Below are 17,522 nucleotides of genomic sequence, written 5' to 3' on the forward strand. Positions count from 1 at the left end.
ATTCTTTACCTTCTCCCTTCTTAGCTGTGCAGTGCCAGGAGTTTCCCATTCCCAGAAGGGCCCAGATGAATTGCTCACATCCTTTTGGACCATTTCAGCATCAGTCGGTCTGCAGCTTCTCCTGTAGAGAAGGTTCCCTCCTGGCTGGAGCAAGGGCGGTCCGCTGCATGGCTACAGGACGCTGGAGCGCCCCTCCCCCAGAGTGCCGGGGTAAGGGCGCATTGCCTTTGAGAATAATTGGGGTGATCATTGCAAAAGGAAGGCTGCGTTTTAGAGACGGTGGGTGTGTAGGGCCGTGTTTGACAGGGGCTGGAAAATGAAGGCATATCATCATTCATGCTTTCATTGGTAACCCAAGGATCCCAAACGCAAATATCAGCAGAGGCTACGCAGAAACGTGTGTCTAGACACCTGGCGACAGGGGACAGGGCTGTGGTGGCCCAGCAGACTCCTTAGCGGGCCTTTACCAGGACCTCGGGGTGCCCTTCACGAATTAAGTATCTGGAAATAAGACTCCAAGGAAAACAGAGGCAACGTCCCCTCTCAGCTCCCAGCATGTTTCCCAAGGCTGATGTGGACCTTCCTCCTGGGGTCCTGGGCTGTACAGGTAGAACGGGAGAATCTAATGCAGAATCCTCCAAGATGTAGATAGGAGAGTTGGAAAGAGGAGGAACCCACTCCACACATCGAGGTTACTGGATTCTCAGAAGAAATGTACAGATTCAAATACAGGTGTTTAAACCTGCATTGTCTATGATATTAAAAAGCCAGTGCTTTCTGCTGATGCTAGAACATCTTAGATGAAACAGGCCTGGTTCTAACTGACTGTGTTTGCAAACTAAAAACCAGATTTTTGGGGGGCGGAGGGAGGAGGCACCAGTCCTGGGCCCAGGGCTTTGGCCCTGCTCAAGGCTAGTACGTATCTACCCTTGAGCCACAGCTCCAGTGATAGATTTTTAGTGGTTAATTGGAGATAAGTGTCAGCCTGTCCTGCCCAGGCTGGCTTCAAACCACGATCCTCAGATCTCAGCCTCCTGAGTAGTTAAGATTATAAGCCTCAACCACCAGTACTGGGTCAGATGTCTACTTTTACCTTCTATATTACTTCTCCCCTCAGTGTATGAAACTCTATTTAGATTTATGGCAAATACTGTTCGCCAAAAGCAAGGTTCTCATTTATAAAATCTACAAGAAGAAACCAGAAGTAAATCCATCCTCTTAAATATCCCTACCCTAAACTATTGTTCCCATTCTGGTATGATTTTTTTCCCCAATATTTCCCCATCTGATTCCCTGACTCCCCTAGGCAATGAATATTTTTATGGTATACACACATATATATGTAATGTTAATGATAAAACCCAAAGGGTAAAATATTTTTGCACTACTTGCCCTGCCTTTCAACATCAGAGTGAAGGCAGGCAGGGACGCATCTCTATGAAGAGGAAACCGCTTTCTCTTCAGGTCACACACAAATATGCGTGTGTGAATGGGCATGCATTTTACTCTTAGGTTGTGTTAACTGTACAAACAAACAGACAGACACAAAACTAAAGAGTAATTACTGACGGAACTGAGCGGAATCGGATTCCTTCATCCCCACACAGGGGTGCGGTCAGCCACTGGACTTGGGGTCCAGGGCCTAGCTCTGGGTCTAGAAAGCACAGGTAGAGCTGTAGCTCCTCCCCCCCTTAGCACCCACCCTAACTAAGCCTCAACCTGCACACAGCCCTGAGCCCGCTCATCCTGGGGGGACGAAGCGGCTTATCCGAACTCTGGGGGAAAGCCAGGGCTGTGCAGGGCACAGGCCACTGTTCATTGCTTCACCTGTGCGGCTGGCATGGGCTCACAGGCAGGAGGTGGCCACCCCCCTGGCTTCAGGTGACCTTCCAGCTCCCTTCTGCTTTTCGTCCTTTGTTTACTCTGACTGAACTTTCTCCTCTTGTTGCTGGGAACGCGTTTCCCAAATGTGGTCAGGGCCGGGAGGTGTGTCTTGAGGCTGTTGTAACACTTCGAAGAGAGTTATCAGCCGAGTTCCCTTTTTACTGTCTGCAAGAAGACCAAGCCACAGAAGAGCTGGAAATGGTTCCACCAAACCAAGAACTTGAGGCACATCTGCCCACTGGCTCTTTAATAACCTAGGAGCTCTCTGCGTGGTCTCTTCTCCCTCCACCGCACCCCACACATAGGCACTGAAGACAGAATGGCTTTCCACGTGGATGGAAGTAACTTGCATCTGTGGAGGGAGGGCAAAGGATGTTGGGAAGAGAGATCACAGAAATAGGCTTTCCAAACCTCTGGCCAATCAAAGTAAGCGGCTGAAAATGGCCCTGGAACAGCTGTAGCACCTCTTATCTGGTGTAAAGTCACACACTTCCAAACTAAGCCCTTGCAAGACCTCGAAACTGGGTATAGCTGAGTCCTTACTTTATTTTTATTTTGGACGATTAGCACCTCCTATTTGTTAGGCAAGATTTATGCTGGTTGAGCAATAGTCCCAGCCTTCGTTGCTTTATTTAGGGGCTAGTTATTTTGCTCTAGCATTTTTGGTCCGGGCAGACCTAGATAGTGACTCTCCTATTTATGCCTCCCAGGAAGTTGGAGGGGGGGGGAGGGCACATTCCACCGTGTCTAGCTTGTTCATTGAATGGGGCTCTCACTAGCTTTTTGCTAGAGCACAATCTCCTGAATCTCGGCCTCCAGAGTAGAGGGATGAGATGCCACACCCAACCCTAGCCTTTACTTTTTATGTCAACCTATTGAATCTAGGCTTTACTGTTTCCTTAACCACACAAGGAACGACTGTCAACATTTGTATTGAGAGTATTTTCAATCTTGACTTTAAAGAATCTTAGAAACTAGGTAATATTATTTTCCTCCTTTAAAAATATTGGGATTCAGAGAGATTAAGTGACTTGCCAAAAGTCACAGCGCACCATCACCAACCCAGTCAAATAAGTCCTCTACTACCTTACATCATGTGTATATGCTGTGCAAAGAACTGAGAGGCCCAATTCACTTTTTTGTAAAGTGAAGAACAAGAAGAGTCATTTATGACTGGCCACTGTGGGATGAGGCTTTTGAGAAGAAGTGGAAATTGTCATTTGCAGACAGTTGGTGAATTTTTCAGCAACACTGTGTCCATGATTTTTGTGTTGTCTTTGAAATTTGATTTTTCTATGTGAATTATTATTACTCCTTCTATAGCTTGGAAGGCCTGAAGGGCAAGGATTATACTTTTCCTCCTTCTGAGTCTGTGCACTAACACGGTCTTTTCTCTTCTTGCATGTCCTCTGTAGCTACGAGCTGCACACCTTTGCTAAGTCCTCAGAATGGAACAGTGACTTGCGTCCAGCCTCTGGGAGGTTCCAGCTACAAATCCACATGTCAGTTCAACTGTGATGAGGGGTTTTCTTTATCTGGACCAGAAAGACTGGATTGTACTCCATCTGGACACTGGACAGGCTCCCCTCCAACATGTAAAGGTAGGAACCAGCGTCTGTTTTTTCTTATGACTTTCCAGGTAATATCATGGGCTGAAAGAATCATCAGAGATTCCTATGAAAGTGTCCTCAAGCTAAAACAACACATCATCCACAAAGCTAAAACAACACATCATCCACAAAGCTAGAACAACACGTCATCCACAAAGCTAAAACAATACATCATCCACAAAGCATGGGGAGTTAGACCAAGCTTCCTTTTTAGTCCCTTTGAACAATCTTTCTATCCTCATACAATCATCTACTTTCATAGTGTTATAAAGTTCTTTCCTGACGTCCTAGGAAATGATGTTTAGCACAATTCTAGAATAAGGAGTATCACCTTCATTTTACAGATGTAGAAGCAAAGGCTCCGAAAGAGTAACGTGCTCAAGGACATGCCATTAGGAAATGACGAAGCTCAGCCATTTCACTGACACCTTTGTGATGATGTCTTTAGAAGTCATTTAGGCTGTTCCTTCCTTCCTTCTCAAACTCGCCATTACCCAGCACTAAGTCCCCAACACTGAAGATATTCAGGGATGGATGTGACGGAACTCTTTTCTACTGGTTCTTCCTTCTATTTCCATATGAATTATAAAGTCCTCGAGAGCAGAGCCTGTGCCTCCTCCACCTTTCCATCCTCTGCCGTTGCTACATTGAGTTAAAGGGGGTTGTGGCAAGTACTGTTGACGTGAAGCTCATCCTGCTCACTCTAGCACAGCACGACAGTCAATTAGTGGAATCCTCAAACTCAAGGGCAGATCTTTTCTGTATTTGCTTCCCTCAAAGAATCCGGTAGGGCCCACTACCTGGCATGTAGACTAACATAGGCTGAACTATTTCACAGTTCTATTTGGTTTCAGAGGGCACAGCAGTTCCAATTTATTTTTCAGTAAGTCAGAGTTGGTAATAACAAGACTGGCAGGAATAAGCAACCTTTAGTGTATGTGCAGTACAGGGCGTTTTTGTATGTATGATTACATTCTACACAAACCACTGTTAGATGATCATCATCTCCACCGTAAGCCAGGGGAAACGGAAACCTTGAGAGAAGCAGCTGGCAAAGGTCACATAACCAGGGTTCAAAGGTCACATAACCAGGGTGCAAAGGTCACATAACCAGGGTGCATGGGAGTCAGCAGGATTCAAACCAAAGCATAGCCGGACAAGGTATTTTTCACTGTTGGACCATATTGCCACCCAGTGGCAGAGCGTCTAAATTCTGGGTCTGTCACCAATAAATTTAGTCTACTGCACAGCTGCCGCTAAAACTGCTGAAATAAACCTTAGAAACGGCAGTGACTATGTCAGTAGAAATCTACTGAGTCGTATTAAAAACTGCTAAACTACTGTTATTCCTCCTTGTACAATAGCATGGCTGCCCTTCCCCCCTTGTCCTCCCTCCCCAGCAGGAAGGAAGCCTCGTTACCCCTCGGAGGCTGAGGAAGGAGGGGAGAGGACTATAGCATCTCCAAAGTCATTGGGCTAGCCAAGGATTTCTCTTTTTTTCTTTTGTTTCCTGGCTTACTGGGGCTTGCGTCCAGGGCTTCACACATGCTAGGCAAGCCCCTAGCACGGGGTATTTTGTCTTTACTTAGGGTTCTAGAGTACTGGGGTTTGAAGCAGGGGCATAGTGTGCCAGGCCGGCACTCCACCAAAGGGGGCACTGGACTCACACCCTTGTCTGGGACGGCTGTTACGTTAAAGGTCATAAAATGCTGCCATCTGCTGTCCAAAGGATAGACGATGGATTCCTCTTACATAGTTTCTGCTACTTTCTTTCATGGCTTTTTCTCATTTTCAAATAAACTTTCCCCTGGGGGGTGGGAAGGGGAAGATAGACTACCAGTAGCAGTAGCTAAGAAATCTAGCTTATTTAGGGGTTAGACAGCAAGGATTGGGCTTTGTTGCTCATCCTCTCTCTCACGTATTATTCCACTGATAGTTATCATAAGCTGTACGCTCCAATGTTCTGTTTTAAGGGAAAGCAAAAGTCCTTTTGAAAATCCCACCAAAGCTTAAAATCATTTATGCAGCCAACATGATGGTTCAGTCTGGAATACGGGAGCCAGGTTTTCTTTCTCCTCTTCAGCCCTCTTTTTCCTGTGGAAGGGGGTATCTGCCTCTCACCAGTGAGCCCAGTTCCCACTCACATCTAGAAAGATCCCTGACCAGTGGACGCAACCTTTAGTCAGCTATGATCCTCAGAATTGAAGGCTCTATGGTTAGAACCCAATGGTCTTATTTTGATGTTGAGACGTGGTTTTGTGGGTGCCTATGTTTCTCTCTTGTTTTCCAAAATCCATGTTCTACACTCTTCTTTTCTACATGCCAGAATCTTATCCCTCCACACTGCCCCAGAACACTACTTTTGCACAATTTTAGGATACATCAAAAGGGTTTAGGAAGCACCACGTATGAAGGGCAGGCGTGGCAGGCGGAACTCAGAGAGTGATGCAAAAGTTTTGAGATAGTCTTGAAATAGTTCTACAGATCGCTTTAGCAAGAATAGCATTTCCCTGGGGCCGCTGGGGCCTGGGCTCCGCTGCTCTTTCAAGCCTCCTCCCAGCCTTTGCTGTCCAGGGCCTTGCGCTAGCATCAGCTTTCCAGCTCATGGTTAGATTCTGCCACTTGAACCACGCCTCCAGTCTGGATTGTGCTGGTTAATTAGAAGATGCACACTCACAGACTTTTTTTTTTTGCCTGTCTGGCTTCAAACCCTGTTTCTCTAGCTCCAGCTTCTTGAGTAACTAGAATTACAGGTATGAGTCACCAGTGCCTGGTCAAAAAGTTCTTGATTTACTATCCATCTCAAGTGAAGTGAGGCAAAAGAAAAGAGAATTTGCTAAATATTTAAAAAATAATATAAAGCAGTATGTTTTATGTTGATGATTAGAGTAGCAGAAAACCTAATAATTCATGGATTCACACATAATTATGTCTATCTACTTAAGTAGATATACTTTCCCGATTCACTAATTACCTAGTGAATTAGGAAGGCATCAGCTAAGAAAGATCCTTACAACACAACGACTTCCAAGGCAATGAAAAGAGGGCCCTAAGCATGGGATGGTCACAACCTTTAGTTGTTTTCTACTCTGACTATACAGGTTTGACAATGCTTCCTACTCGGTCCAAGAGTATGTTCCTCTCTTTATAGTTATGCATAGCATTATTCCTTTACGGGAATCCCTTCCTTTGTGTCTATACTGGCCTCTTCCCCTCCAGCTGCATCATGGGTAACAACACAGATTAAATTTCGTTCTTTGAGTGTCTACCACATGCCAGGTCCAGGTTAGGCTTCCGTAACCTCCACAGGGCCGCCCCTCAGACAGGAAAGCGGCTTTCTTGAATGATTAAAAAATGATTTAAGAAAATGGTCTTGAGGTTTATGTCACAGTTTCACAATCTCTAGACAGGCACTCTCCTTGAACCAGGCCTCCAGCCCCTTTTGCTTTGGTTACTTTTGAGGTGTGGTCTTGCGTTTTGCCTGGCTGCCTGTGCCACAATCTTCCTATTTATGGCTTTCCATAAGGAAAACTTTCCATAAGGAGGATAGGTATGTATCACCACGTTCAGCTTTTGCTGTTGAGATGGGGTCCTCGTGATACTTTTTGTCTCCGCTAGCCTTGAACCACGATCCTTCCAGTCACAGTAACTCAAGTAGTTAGGACTGCAGGTGTGAACCACCATGCCCAGCTCAAAACTTAGCTATCTTGACCAGAAATTTGAAGTTTCCCTCTGCAGATAAGATGATGGGAATACAGGAGGGGATATGGAGAAAAGAGGAGGGATGTGAGTTGTTGAGTTTAGTGGCGTAAATCTTTGACTTCCTTATCCCTGTGACCTCTACATGTACTCCTCTTCACAAGTTAACCATCCTTCCCCCCATCTTCTGTAATTAACATCCCATTTTATGTGTTGTGGAATTTCGGCTGCTTTATAGAAGAGTTGGAATATCACAGACGCTCAATAAATACTTGCTGCATATATGAATCAATAGACACTGCCTAACATGGACATTGTGGTGTTCTCAATTTGATACTCCAGTCATCCAGTGCCCAGAACTCTCCGCTCCAGAACAAGGCCGCATGGACTGTTCTCACGCTCACGGAACATTCAGCGTTGGCTCCTTCTGCAGTTTCTCCTGTCGTAAGGGCTTTGTGCTGGAAGGATCGGACAGTGTGGGGTGTACCACGTCTGGGAGATGGTCTACAGCTCCACCAACCTGCAAAGGTAATAATGCACACTCTCTGGGACAGACTGCTTTTGGAAATTTTGTCCACAAGGAGAGCACTCACATAGCTCCTAAAGATGATAAACAATTCGATTATGATTGGACATTGTAAACAGCCTGTGGATTATACAATTCTAAAGACTGACAGACTTCTAGGCTTGTTAAGACATAGCGATTCTTATAGACATCTTGTTTTTATAACTTGAGGTTCTTTTTCTCAAAGAGTTTTCCTGAACAAAGTAAATGACGCCCACTACTTCATTGCTGAAAGAGTACAAGGCTTGCAATCACCATTTCAAATGTTCAAATCAGGCAACAGAGGGCAGAGAGTTCAAGCTTCATTTCTGTGCCATGTAGAAGATTAGTGGCACGATCATTCATAGCAAAGCCATTTCATGTTGAACTTAGATAGGACTAACATCATCTCCCAATAAAGTCGGGAACGCAGACCACTGACACATGGATATTCAAATTTTTACTGAATTGTCATATTTCTTTGTGTGTGTTGGGGAAAAGGGGTCCTAGGGCTTGAACTGGGCCTGGGTGCTGTCCCTAAGCTTTGTTGCTCAAGGCTAGCACTCTACCACTTGATCCACAGCTCCACTTCCAGCATTTTGTTGGTTAATTGCCCAGGCTGGCTTTGAACTGTGAGCCTCAGATCTCAGCCTCCTGGGTAGGCATAAGCCACTGGCACCCAGCAGAATTGTCCTATTTCTGTACCAACTGTCTTGTGGCTTCTTTAAATGTATATTGATAACATTTCTTCTTGGGCCCAAGACATCATCTCTTTTTTTTTTTTCTTTTAATTTTTTTTTTTAATTTTTTTTATTGTAAAGATACTATACAGAGGGTTACAGTTACATGAGTGAGGTAATGAGTACACTTCCTCTTGAACATTGTTACCCCCTCCATTGTTTTCCCCCTACCATCCCCTCCCTCCCTCCCTTCCCCAAGGTTCTTTTTTTTTTGTGATTAAGTGATTACTTAATTTCCGGAAATTCACAGTATTGTGGAATAATGATGCTCATTTAAAGTCACAAGTTCATTCTAACTTTCCTGGAGCAAATTGTCTATCACAGTCTGTAATATATAACGGTGCTCACATATTATATACCATATATGTGATCAGCAGCATGGGGATATTTGGTAGTGGTTCTACCAGATGAGTGGGAGTTCTTTGTTTCTTAAGTCCTGTTAGTTTTGTCATATCACCTAACATTTTGGATTTATCACCCACTTATCAGGGAGACCATGTACTGTTCCAAGACATCATCTCTTCAAGGAAACTTAAATAATTTTCCTCATAAGGTTTCCCATACCTGAGATGCATAATTTATCCATTTTTTGATCTAGATACTGATAGAACTGCCCTCAGTTTGAAAGAAGTGGGACACAGCTATTCTATATGAATCTTAATTTAGATAAGCTCCTTGTAAATGAGAACACCTTGAACGCTTTACATCAAAACATTTTTCTCACAGCAGGTGCAGCATCACGTCCTACTAAAGTAGTAAGATGTCCAGCCCTCACCATTCCTGGACAAGGAACAATGTCCTGTCCAGGAGCCTTTGGTTTGAATACCACTTGCTACTTTGGATGCAAAGCTGGATTCAGGCTCATAGGAGACAGCGCTCTCAGATGCAGGCCTTCAGGACAATGGACAGCAGCAACTCCAGCTTGCAGAGGTAATGGAAGGAGCAGGATGTCTGATGCCACTTAGGTTAACCAGGATTCCTGCTGAAATCCTTCCCAAGCCCCAACAACCATTCAAAGTGCCTGCCCCCCATGAAATCCTCTGCCTGCCCTCTTGCTATAAGTTAATACCCTAGACCTAAAGGAGGAAACATTTATAGAGGTACAAAATGTGTTAGAACTCTAACTCTGCTAAACATGAAAGTAGATGAACTTTAAAATGTAAGAGCCAATTTCATTAATTAGGTAACACGTAAGCATCCCAGCATTTCATAGTAATTGTCATCTAGTTAGTTCTGTGTGACATCTTCCAACTCATGAAACGTTGAGCTCTGTCTCTTTTTCGTTGTGTGCCAGTACTGGGCTTGAACTCCTTTTCTCTCAGGGCTTTGCCATTTGAGCCTCTGCTTGACTTCTAGCTTTTTTTTTTTTTAACCAGTGAATTGGTGATAAAAGTCTCTGGGACTTGTTTTCCCAAGATAGCTCTGAACCGTGATCTGATTTCAGCCTTCCAAGTGGGTTGTAGGGATAGCCGCTGGATCATAGGAATGGCCACTGTGTAGTACAGCCACTGGTGACTGGCTGTGCATCACTTTGACTTTCTATTTCCCACAAAACACAGCACAGAGCCTTTTCAAAATGCTGCTACTGCTTATTAATGTTTAGTTGAATTAAATTTAATTTCCTGAGGATAGTTTCTTAGCCATAAATTAGAATAATCTGAAGCCCCCTGAAAAACAGTTTAAGTGAAGTGATGTTCTCTACTTCTTTTATTTTTTTTTCTACTTCTTTTAAACTTCCAGTGTCCAGCTGTGCTGAAGACTTGTTAACTATTCCGATAATCACAATCCCTAGTCATCATCATATATTGATACTATCTTTTAGAACAGTTGTATTTTTGAGAGGCAAAAAGTGTGCAAATAGTACTTTTGGAAGTACTAGTTTATTGAATGCTAGATCTGCCCCTTCTTGTTCTTCCTTTAAGTGGTATTTTTTTAAGTATGTGTAGTATTGGATGGCTGGAACAAATACTGGAAGTGGTTGATTTCCTTATTAACCTTGAATATTCTAGTTGACAATGGAGTCAGGATCTTCATTTACGTTCATTCTGCTTGTTTGTGTCTCCTTCATTCTCTTTTACCTACAGCCGTCAAATGCCCGGAGCTGCACGTTAATCAATCAATAGTGATGAACTGTTCCAATCCCTGGGGAAACTTCAGCTTTGGCTCAACTTGCATTTTTCACTGCTCAGAGGGTCGGTTACTTAATGGCTCTGCCAAAGCAGCCTGCCAAGAAAACGGCGCCTGGTCAGCTATCATGCCAACCTGCCAAGGTATATAGGATTTAAGGTCACTCAGCCTGACACCGGTGTTTCTTTTTTTGTATATTTTTTTCACAGTGGTCTTCCTTTCCATCATTGAATTCCCCTCCTTAACACTTCACCATGAGTCACCCAGAAACTCCTTGTGAAGTTTAGTTAAACTCGATTCAGCAATTCTGTGTAGATGTTTGCCACTCTGTTTCCAGGGCTCAGATTTGTGAAATGAATTTCTCCTTTATTCTAGCCTCTGTTAAGCTGGGAATTCTTTCACAAGGAGTTCTAATTTATTGTCTCAGAACTTCATTTGTCACCTACCTCTAAAAATACCTTAGTTTTTTTTTCTTCAATTATGTTCCACCTGTTGGCAAGCGTTAGCTCAGCCTCCAATGTTTCCCTTACCTATACTTCCCCAGTGGCTTGCTATGGTGACTTTCTGTTCCACGGTCGAATCTTCGATTGCTAAAGAAAAATTACTGTGGGTTATTCTTTTCGCCTAAGCTGCCATGCTTAGCTGACCGCTGTAGAAATGTTGTTTGATAGTTAAGCCTTAGGAATACAACTGGGCCTTGCTTCCTCGTCTGTGGCCCTGGGTTTCATGTGTGTGTGTTTGTTTCACAGCGGCGCCACTGACTATCCAGGAAGTCCTGGCTTACCTCGGTGGAGCAGTGGCTTCTACATCAGCTCTGGCCATGAGTGGGGTACTCCTGGCTCTTCTAAGAAAACGCTTCAGAAAGAAAGGTAAGTAAGAAAAGAGCTTCCTCTTGCTTTCTTGTTGCATGTGATTTGGGATTGGGGTGTTCAGCCAGCATGTTAGTAGTTCATGTTTAGAAACATTTCATTCAAAGACCAAAAAAAGGGGGGGGGGCAACAGGAATTACCTGCCCATCAGAATCACCTGGAGACCTCAGGGAAATCTTGCCTTAAAATTCAGATGATGCGAGACTGCAGCACAGCACTGGGAGCCTGTGGAATCTCCCAATTACCAAAACGTCCCTCACTCAGTCCTTCCTACCACAGCCAACAGGTCCACGCTGTTAAGCAGTGAGACCCATAATGATAGTCCCTCATTCAAAGGGAGACAAGGTAAGGTAGGAAAGGAATATGAGGATAAAACACAACCTGATATTTCCAGAACATTAGAATAGAGATGCTCAAACCATTCTGGTATGGCCAGAGGAGCTTTCCTGAGCATTTGGAGTTCAAGTGGAGAAAACAGCCTGTGGGAAGAAGACACGAAAGAGCACCTGCTGGGACATGGCGTGCTGAGCAGCGCAGAGCACCTGAGTTCACAGGGGCTTACAAAAGAGCAGAAGGCGAAGCTGGGGGTAGAAGGGACTGCGTTGCTAGTGACCTGACATGGTGTATCCAGAAATCTGCATTCTTCCCTGAAAACTCATGGAGTTGATGCTGGATGTAAGCAGTGATGTAGCCAAAGAGATGAAGACTAAGAGAAACTTCATCATACTAGTCATCATTACAAAGGAGTTGTGGTCTATTTGAAGATCTGTCTACGCACTGCTCTAAAGAATATCTATCATCAGTCATGTGCTGCTGGCTCACGCCTGTAATTCTAGCTACTCGGAGGCTGAGAGCTGACAAAGTTAGAAGCCAGCCTGTGCAGGGAAGCCCATAAGACGGTTATTTCCAATTAAGCACCAAACAAGCTGGAAGCAGAGCTGTGGCTCAAGTGGTAGAGCACTAGCCTTTAGCCAAAAACAAAAACAAAACTCAGGGACAGCATTAGGGCCATGAGTTCAAGCCCCAGGAGCAGTACTGACTATCAGTAGTGATGCTGATACTTCATCTCATTGCTTTATTACCCCCTTTTAAACCAATTATTCATGTCTTCTCACTCCTTTCAGATGATGGGAAATGTCCTCTGAATCCACACAGGTAAGACAGAAATAGTCTATGAATTGAGTTTTGTTAGTTTGACTTTCTGATTTGCCGTGTCAGGATAACGTGTATGCAATGTGTGCCTCCTTATTTTGTAACTTTTGGGGGAGGCACGTCCTTTTTTTACTCTCTTGAAGTACAATGTTCAGATAATAGAACCAAACTACAGATCATGTGGTCAAAATCAGCAAGTGCCCCAATTATAGCATAAGGAGAAATGCACAGGAGAACATAATGTATAGTAGACACAGAATGCTCAAGCCCAGTAACCACCCCACTGCCCCAAGGGAAGATGGTGGCAGGCTTTATAACTCTTTTGTACAGTTGTTCACCATTTTGAAAACTCATTCTGGTATTGGCCAGGTTTTGATGCCTTGTGAGTCATTATCACAACGATCTCCTCCTTACACCAGTCTGGACATTTCCTATAATCTGGAAAGAAGTGAAGTGGGTATAAAAAATGTAAAGTCATGCAAATTACCCACAGCTGTTAAGGAAGCATCTTGGAAACTGCACATGCATTTATTTTCCTTTCCAAATGCAAGCAGACAGAATTCCAGGGCCAACGTGGCAGCCACAGTTTCTGGAGACACTGTGCCAGACGGTGCTGACTAAGCATTCCATGGTGGTTCATGCTTGTGTTTCTCTTCTTTAGCCATCTAGGAACGTATGGAGTCTTTACAAACGCAGCATTTGAACCAAACCCTTGAAGGTAAGTGACCTTTGAAGGCATTTTGTTAAAAAATGGAAGAGTAGGGAGAAAGGGAAGACTTGATTCTTTTCACATAAATATGTACTGGATTTTAAAGCAATGGTAGGATACTGTATTGGCAGGAGGAAATATGCACAGCAGAAAAATGACAAGGGAATAGGTTCCTTTGAGTATTTCCATTTCCTCCAAGGTAGAAATATTCTAATGATGCCAGAATATATGGCATTCCTGGTATTGGCAGTTAGGTGATATTCCATGAGTTCCCTGCTTGACAATCCATTATACTAGCTGGTGGGAAAAATAGAAATAATCTGATATTTTCCAGAAGACCACCAGAAATAGTTGAGTTTCCTAAAAATGCAGCTTGGATGACTGCAAATCTGTCATCTAGAAAGACAATTATTTTAGCTTTGGGTAGATGTGGTGAAAGATTTCTCTCTCTTTTTATTAAGGAGATGATACTGGTATTAATGTCTTTTCCCTTAATTTTCAGAGACCTGTTCTTTCTCCTAGTCACCTCGTCCGATCACTGAGGATCTGACTGGGGAACACCAAGCTTCCTGCTAGACTTGACTTTGACTGTAGCACATTTGTAAAGTTTTCTGTAAATAATTGTGAATAAAGGACATGAACACCTTTTTAGATTAGCTTGACCAGAGCAGAAGGGTTATGCCACATTCCACCTTTCCACCTCACCCCTTCCTGCCCCACCTTTCCTCTTCTCCCCACACAAGCCACAGAAACCAGCAGCCAATGGTTCTGCTGCTGCCTGTGAGCTTTGGCCCAAGACAGGGGCATCTGACTCACCAGAAGAGCAGACTGTGGAGAAATGAAAATAGTGTCTTTTGGATTAAAGGAAGGTATTCTCTACGCTGTTGGAAGACAAGAGTCTCTAACTGGAGCTTAATCTTGGAAGATCTCCTGGAGTTTTCAGTGGTTGCTGTCTCTGAGGTCGCTTAGTCCCTCAGATACTGAGGCTTCCAAAGAAACTTCTGGCTGGCACCAGAAGCTGTAGAAGACCAAAAACGTCTCACTGCCGAATTCCTCAACCAAAGGCCCCAAACATCAGTATTGGAATGTGTAATTAAAACGGTCCCCCTTCAATGCCGTGTTCCTCTGTTGGGCGTCTTGTTCAATAAAATATGTGTGCGCCACTTGATCATTAATGTAGCACATGGGTACAATTGTTCCAATGTCAACCCCACCTTTCAGGGAGCCAGCAAATGTGTAAACATACCACTTGTTCCAAGAGAAAAATCAGAGAAGCAGAAAAATCTTCATTATCTAATGTTCTCTAGGGTAGAATGGGTATGTTTTATTATTATATAGTGCAGACCTGGAATTAATACAAAGACTGGAGAAACAGTAATATGTAGCTATTTTTCATGCTGAAAAATAAAAATAATCTAATGACTGTGTCATATAGCCTAAGTACACAAAGGCAAATTGGTAAGTGATGACAAAAAGATTACAGAGTTTTGCCAGGATTTTGGTAGTAGCCTTGTGATTTAAGATATCCTTCATTTAAAAAGTTCCTCAGATATACTACCAAAAGCACCCCAGATTGCTTGCTACAAGTCAGACACTGAGCTAAGTATTACAGGACACGGGTTTTGAATGCAGTCTCCTGGGTGAGAATTTGCGTTTTTGTGAAAGCTGTTAGGGAATTCTGATGCTCTAACCGCAGTGGGGACCACTGGTATTATAGGAAGGGATTGCTCCTGTCCCTGAAGGGTTTGGGCTACAATAGACACCTGTATAAAATGATAAAGAAAGACAAACAGCAGTGTAAATTTGAAGAGCAGGAGTTCAGAAAATGCAAGGGACAGTTGGAGCCAAGGGGGGTGGGTGGGACAAAACTCTGGACTACTATGAAGAGACAGGAAAATCAAAAAGGAGGAGGAGAATGGACTGATTTATTTACTTTTATGTTTGCTTTTGGGGGAGGGGTAGTGATTCAGTATCTTGCAGCCAATGCCCTATCACATGAATCAGGGCTTCAGCCATTTTGCTTTTATTTTTCAGATATAGGGTCTCCTGCTTTTTACCTGGGCTAATTTGTAAAACCTAGTCTCTCACTCTACCTCTCTCGTAGTTAGGACTACAGCTGTGAGCCACTGCTCCTAGTTTTGTTTTTCTGGAATGGGGAGCTTGATTTGAAATCATGAGTACTTAGGGCAGACCCCACAACACCCAGCTCCAGAGTAGACATTCTAACTTAGCAGAATAGCACCAAAAGCCGTGGACATGCTTCATATGATTAACCAAGACCCTCTGGGATATACCAGATTACAACCTATTGAATGTAACAAAAGCATAAAACATGGACAGAAGCTTGGGGCACCTAGACCCAGGAAACATGGGATGAGTCACCACAATGCTTCAAACAGTCCAGTTCTCAGAACCTCTACCAGCCGTAAAATAAGATTTAAGACAGCATGAAACAGTTCCTTCAAGTAGTATAAAGACCCTGGAGGCAGAGAATCACAATCATAGGCATAAACATAAACTGTGCGCCTTGTCCTGGGCATTATATAGTTTACAGAATACTTTTATGCTCCCAACAAATCATATAGGGTAAAGTAGTACGTACACACACACACACACACACACACACACAAAATCAGGCACACACGCCAGGCTTTATAAGCTTACTGGGATTTCTTGCTCACTGCTGGTATTCTACCTCCTGAACCATGCCTTCCACACAGCCTTTTACTAGTTAATAGGAGATGAGGTCTCAACTTTTCTGCTTAAGGTTGCCTTCAAATCATGATCCTTCAGGTCTCAAACTCTTTTGAGTAATTTAGGACTATAGGTGTTCATGCCCAGGACGGGGGAGAAAACTTGTACTATCATTCCTGTTTTGCCAAGATTATACTCTTTGTACAACTACTGAATGATAAAATTTAAAAAAAAAACTATGTTACAGAGAGAGGGAGAGGGAGAGGCAGAGGGGGAGGGGAGGGGGAGGGGAGGGGGAGGGGAGGGGGAGGGGAGGGGGAGGGGAGGAGGAGGGGAGGGGGGAGGGGAGGGGGAGGGGAGGAGGAGGGGAGGAGAGGGAGCCAAGCCCACACAGCTAGTGAGGATGGAGCTAGGTTACGGATCTTTCAGCCCAGGTGTGTTCGCCTTTCCCTGCTGTGTTCTGGTGACTTGGTGTAGTTGGTGAGGCCATGCGGAGCCCTAGGATTTGGGGCGGACTGCTCCCGCTCTCCTGGCCACCTGCAAGCAGCGTCTCTGTGCTGTGTGCGCATCACAGCAAAGGTCAGGCGGGAACCTTGGGGACCCCTGCGGGGTGCGGTGTGGGACGGACGGACGGGGACCCCGCGCTGTGCGGTGTGGACGGGACCCCGCGCGCCCCGCAGGCTGCTGCCCTTCCTCCGCCCGCCCGGCCTGCGGGGGACAGTCCCTCAGTTGCTGGTCACCGGCTGGGCTGGGCTGGGCCGGCCCCGGGGCGGGGGGGGGGGGGGGGGGGGAGGGCGCAGAGCCCGGACGTCACCGTCGCCCAGGCGCTCGCGCAGCGCACAGCCGGAGCGCACAGCCGGAGCGCACAGCCGGAGCGCACAGCCGCCGCGCACAGCCGCCGCGCACGGCCGGAGCGCACAGCCGGAGCGCACAGCCGGAGCGCACAGCCAGCGCAGCACGGAACCATGCTCCTGGCCGGCCCGCGCCTCTGGGTCCTGGTGGTCCTGGGCGCCGGCTGGGCGGGCTGGGGAGGCCGCCGGGCCGAGGCGCTGGTGCGGACGTTCTACGTGGCTGCGCAGGACGTGGCCTGGAGCTACCGGCCCGAGACCCCGCAGCCAAGGTGACTTCACCCGGTGCGCCCCAGCGCCTCCAAGGGGCTTCGCTGTGTGCCTACGAGCCTGCCCCTGTCCCCCTCCCTGCCCCTGTCCCCCTCCCTGCCCCTGTCCCCCCTCCCTGCCCCTGTCCACCCTCTCTGCCCCTGTCCCCCCTCTCTGCCCCTGTCCCCCCTCTCTGCCCCTGTCCCCCCTTCCCTGCCTCTGTCCCCCCTTCCCTGCCTCTGTCCCCCCTCCCTGCCTCTGTCCCTCCTGCCTCTGTCCCCCCTGCCTCTGTCCCCCCTCCCTGCCTCTGTCTCCCCCTCTCCCTCCCTCCCTTTCTCCCTCTCCCCCTCTGTCCCTCTCTCCCACCTTCCCCCCTCTCCCCCTCTCCTTCTCCATC

The 17,522-nt window shown here is 45.7% G+C and overlaps 2 protein-coding genes across 4 annotated transcripts in view; both read left to right on the forward strand.

The window, feature by feature from the left end:
• Nucleotides 1–14,713, forward strand: part of LOC138819674 (P-selectin-like) — a 30,587-nt gene extending 15,874 nt beyond the window's left edge. Inside the window, exons 8-16 of one of the 2 annotated variants that reach the window (XM_070011168.1) lie at nt 25–210; nt 3,300–3,485; nt 7,536–7,721; nt 9,207–9,407; nt 10,562–10,747; nt 11,354–11,473; nt 12,598–12,628; nt 13,287–13,343; nt 13,837–14,713. In XM_070011168.1, coding sequence (XP_069867269.1) covers nt 25–210; nt 3,300–3,485; nt 7,536–7,721; nt 9,207–9,407; nt 10,562–10,747; nt 11,354–11,473; nt 12,598–12,628; nt 13,287–13,341 — 1,151 coding nt within the window. In that variant the 3' untranslated portion in view covers nt 13,342–13,343; nt 13,837–14,713. Of the gene's footprint in view, nt 1–24; nt 211–3,299; nt 3,486–7,535; nt 7,722–9,203; nt 9,408–10,561; nt 10,748–11,353; nt 11,474–12,597; nt 12,629–13,286; nt 13,344–13,836 lie in introns of both variants that reach the window. The other variant, XM_070011167.1, reaches the window with a different exon arrangement.
• Nucleotides 14,714–16,937: 2,224 nt separating this feature from the next.
• LOC138819713 (coagulation factor V-like) overlaps nt 16,938–17,522 on the forward strand; it is a 63,166-nt gene continuing 62,581 nt past the window's right edge. The window contains exon 1 of one of the 2 annotated variants that reach the window (XM_070011251.1): nt 16,938–17,148. In XM_070011251.1, coding sequence (XP_069867352.1) covers nt 16,994–17,148 — 155 coding nt within the window. In that variant the 5' untranslated portion in view covers nt 16,938–16,993. The remainder of the gene's footprint in view (nt 17,149–17,522) is intronic. The other variant, XM_070011250.1, reaches the window with a different exon arrangement.

The sequence above is a fragment of the Dipodomys merriami genome, unplaced genomic scaffold, assembly GCF_024711535.1.
Source record: "Dipodomys merriami isolate MVZ:Mamm:240054 unplaced genomic scaffold, mDipMer1.0.p SCAF_81, whole genome shotgun sequence".
Taxonomy (NCBI): Eukaryota; Metazoa; Chordata; class Mammalia; order Rodentia; family Heteromyidae; genus Dipodomys; species Dipodomys merriami.